This window comes from Echinops telfairi, unplaced genomic scaffold (assembly GCF_000313985.2).
Source record: "Echinops telfairi isolate 266 unplaced genomic scaffold, ASM31398v2 ScPeMD7_7463;HRSCAF=8501, whole genome shotgun sequence".
Taxonomy (NCBI): Eukaryota; Metazoa; Chordata; class Mammalia; order Afrosoricida; family Tenrecidae; genus Echinops; species Echinops telfairi.
In genome coordinates this window covers 3173092-3175703 of record NW_022111363.1, presented here as the reverse complement: position 1 = coordinate 3175703, position 2612 = coordinate 3173092, and the positions used below count along the sequence as shown (strand labels likewise).

At 57.6% G+C, this 2612-nt stretch overlaps 1 protein-coding gene across 1 annotated transcript in view; it reads right to left on the bottom strand.

The window, feature by feature from the left end:
* Positions 1–2606, bottom strand: part of SCN4B (sodium voltage-gated channel beta subunit 4) — a 24490-nt gene extending 21884 nt beyond the window's left edge. Inside the window, exon 1 of the mRNA XM_004712790.2 lies at positions 2508–2606. Within this exon, the coding sequence (XP_004712847.1) occupies positions 2508–2565 (58 nt within the window). The 5' untranslated portion in view covers positions 2566–2606. The remainder of the gene's footprint in view (positions 1–2507) is intronic.
* Positions 2607–2612: the final 6 nt, after the last annotated feature.

Here is a 2612-nt window from a genome sequence, read left to right as displayed (position 1 = left end):
CATGCTCCTTAATTGCATCCTCATTAAACAAGCCCCTAATAAGTACATACCAAAGGAAAGAGGGTTGTGCAACACAGCACCCTCGCAAGTGATAATTAACACAGATCACAGCAATTAAGCAAATAGGGAACAAGGAAGGGGTGGGCAGCACAGCTGTCTGACATGCTTAGGGAGGGACTGGAACCCCCCTCACCTCACTGCAATAATACAGCCTTGGAAACTGCTTCCCGATTTCAAAAAAGAGTGTCTTGGTAGGTTGTCAAAATTCATTGCAGCCTCATCTAGGAGGCTACATGTGATGGGGTGGGGGGTGGGGGGCACTGCAGGAGAAAGGGATCCCTAAGAGTTTAGTCGTTGGCATCTAAACGTGAAAACAGGTTGGACCTCCCAGGCCTCCATCCTGCCGTCCTTGTGCCCCAGAACGTCTCCCATTCTTCAGTCTACAAACGCAAGTCCCCTTCCGGGCTGTGGTTAACAGGAAGAGAGCAGGAGTTGGGATTCTGTCCAACCCTCAATTGGCCATTCACCTCCCTTATCTGGACCGTGGTTTCCCAATGGGGTTCCCAATGCCCCCACTATCTCAGATGCCCCAGGGTCCTCAAACCAAACCTACTACCAGTGGGTCAAACACATAGCCACCGTCTATGGCATTTCCACGCCTCTGAATCTGTCCACAAGCAGAAAACCTCATCTTTCCACCACAGAGCAGTTAGTGGGTTTGAACCACCAACTGTGCCATTAGCAGCCCAATGCCTAACCCACAGCGCCACAGGGGCTTTATGGTTGGTCCAGTTGTCACTAGCTTTTCCCCCTGCGCTGACAGTGCCCTGAGAGCAAGGATACTGGCTGTGTCTCAAGCACAGAGCTGCTTGAAAACAGTCTGAGGGGGGCCTGGTCATAGTCAAAGCAGGGCAGAGGGCAGTCTGGGACCTGCTGGTCTCTCGCCCACAAGTCACTCCGCTCTCCCCTGGGCTCCCAGAGGGGTAACTCAGACACCCAACCAAACCTGTCCTACCCAGGTAGGCAGCTCCTAGAGGACATGGGGGCCTTTACTTGGATAAGACTCCAAGACTCTGCCCACCATGTCCCCACCCCCTCAAGACACACGCATACTCATGGGCCGTGGGTGTTCTTGGTTCCCCATAGAAGCCCTGCTCCTGTGAAAATTCTAACAGCAGACCATCCTCAGAGCCAACTCACCAGCAACTAGTTTGGGGGTTAAGGTTCAGGACTTGTGCCCTACCACCCAAGCAGGTCCAGAGATGCTGGCGAGTTGGCACTTGAAGAAGGACGTGAGTGGAGAATCCTCAGTGACCCCTCACCCCTCTTGGGCCAGGGCCACAGTGACAGCCAGAGCTGCTCTGTGGTGGACTGGGGGTCCCCATTGTGTGAGAGGCAGTGTGGCCTGGGGTGGTGACAGTGACTTTATTAGCGTCAATGTGAAGTCCAGGTGGCAGAGAGGACAGCAGGGTTTCCCACGGAGCAGGGGGGCATCATTAACCCGCAGCTCCCCCCTCTTCCTGCACCAGATGTCCCATGGCAGTCTGCCTACCCTGTGCCTGTCCAAAAAGGGCAGCAACTCCCCCTTGTAGCCACTGTCTCCCCGTTTTCAGCACAAACACCTACTGCGCTCACCGAGCCCACTGGAAGTTTGGGGGGAGCTGCCAAAAGCCACGGAGAAATATAAACAGGAAAAGGAGCAGGTGTCAGGTACCGAGTGCCCAACTTCGGTGTATGAGATTACACTCTGCCCTCCCGGCAATTGGCACTGGCTGCTATGGTGAGCATGTTAACCAATGTTCATGAAGACTCCGTTCCTTTGAGACGTCCGCCCATGTCTCCTTGGGTTCATAGTCACCTCCCCCCAAAAGGAAGAACCAGCAGCAATTTAGACCAGGTTGCCCCTACGAAGTGGAGTCTGGAGTCTTTGTCGGGACCAGAGGAAAGACCCTTCCTGCAAAAGTCCTCCATGGAGCCAGGGGAGCGTCAGTGAGCACTGAAGGAGGCAGAAGGAAGCGGACTTCGAGGAGGGGGACAGCCCACCCCAACCTCTCACCCATCCACACAAGCCTGAAGCCTGGGCAACAAGCAGCCAAGTTGCAGAGATGGGGGATAGGGGATGCACAGGAAGAGGGAAGAGGGGGCTAGGAACTACCATTCCAACCATCACAGGTGCACCCCATTCGCATCAATCCCTGCGTCCAACGCCAGAGCCTGTGAACTTGGGCGCCCACCCTGTAGCCTCGGAACCCGGTTCCAGGTCCCTGGGCGGGAAGGCTCCCGTAAGGGACCAACCGCCTGGGAGGCTGCGGGCCTGCCGGCTGCCACAGCGAGCGGACACGCACGGAGCTCGGCGGTCAGCGCCCGGCGTCCGGCCAGCCGTGAGCGGTCACGGTGCCCGTTTCGTGCACGGCCCACCCCGTCCAAGGCGCCCTCCTCTCCGGGGTGCCCTCTGGGGCCGGAGGGCGGGGAGGAGCGGGGAAGCGACCGAGCCAGAGTTGCCTTACCCCAAAGCCCAATGCCCAGCCATCTCGCCGGGGCTCCTCTGACCCCCGGCCCGGCCATCGTCCGGTCCTCTCGGGAGCACGCCGGTTGCGGGGATGGGGTTCTGG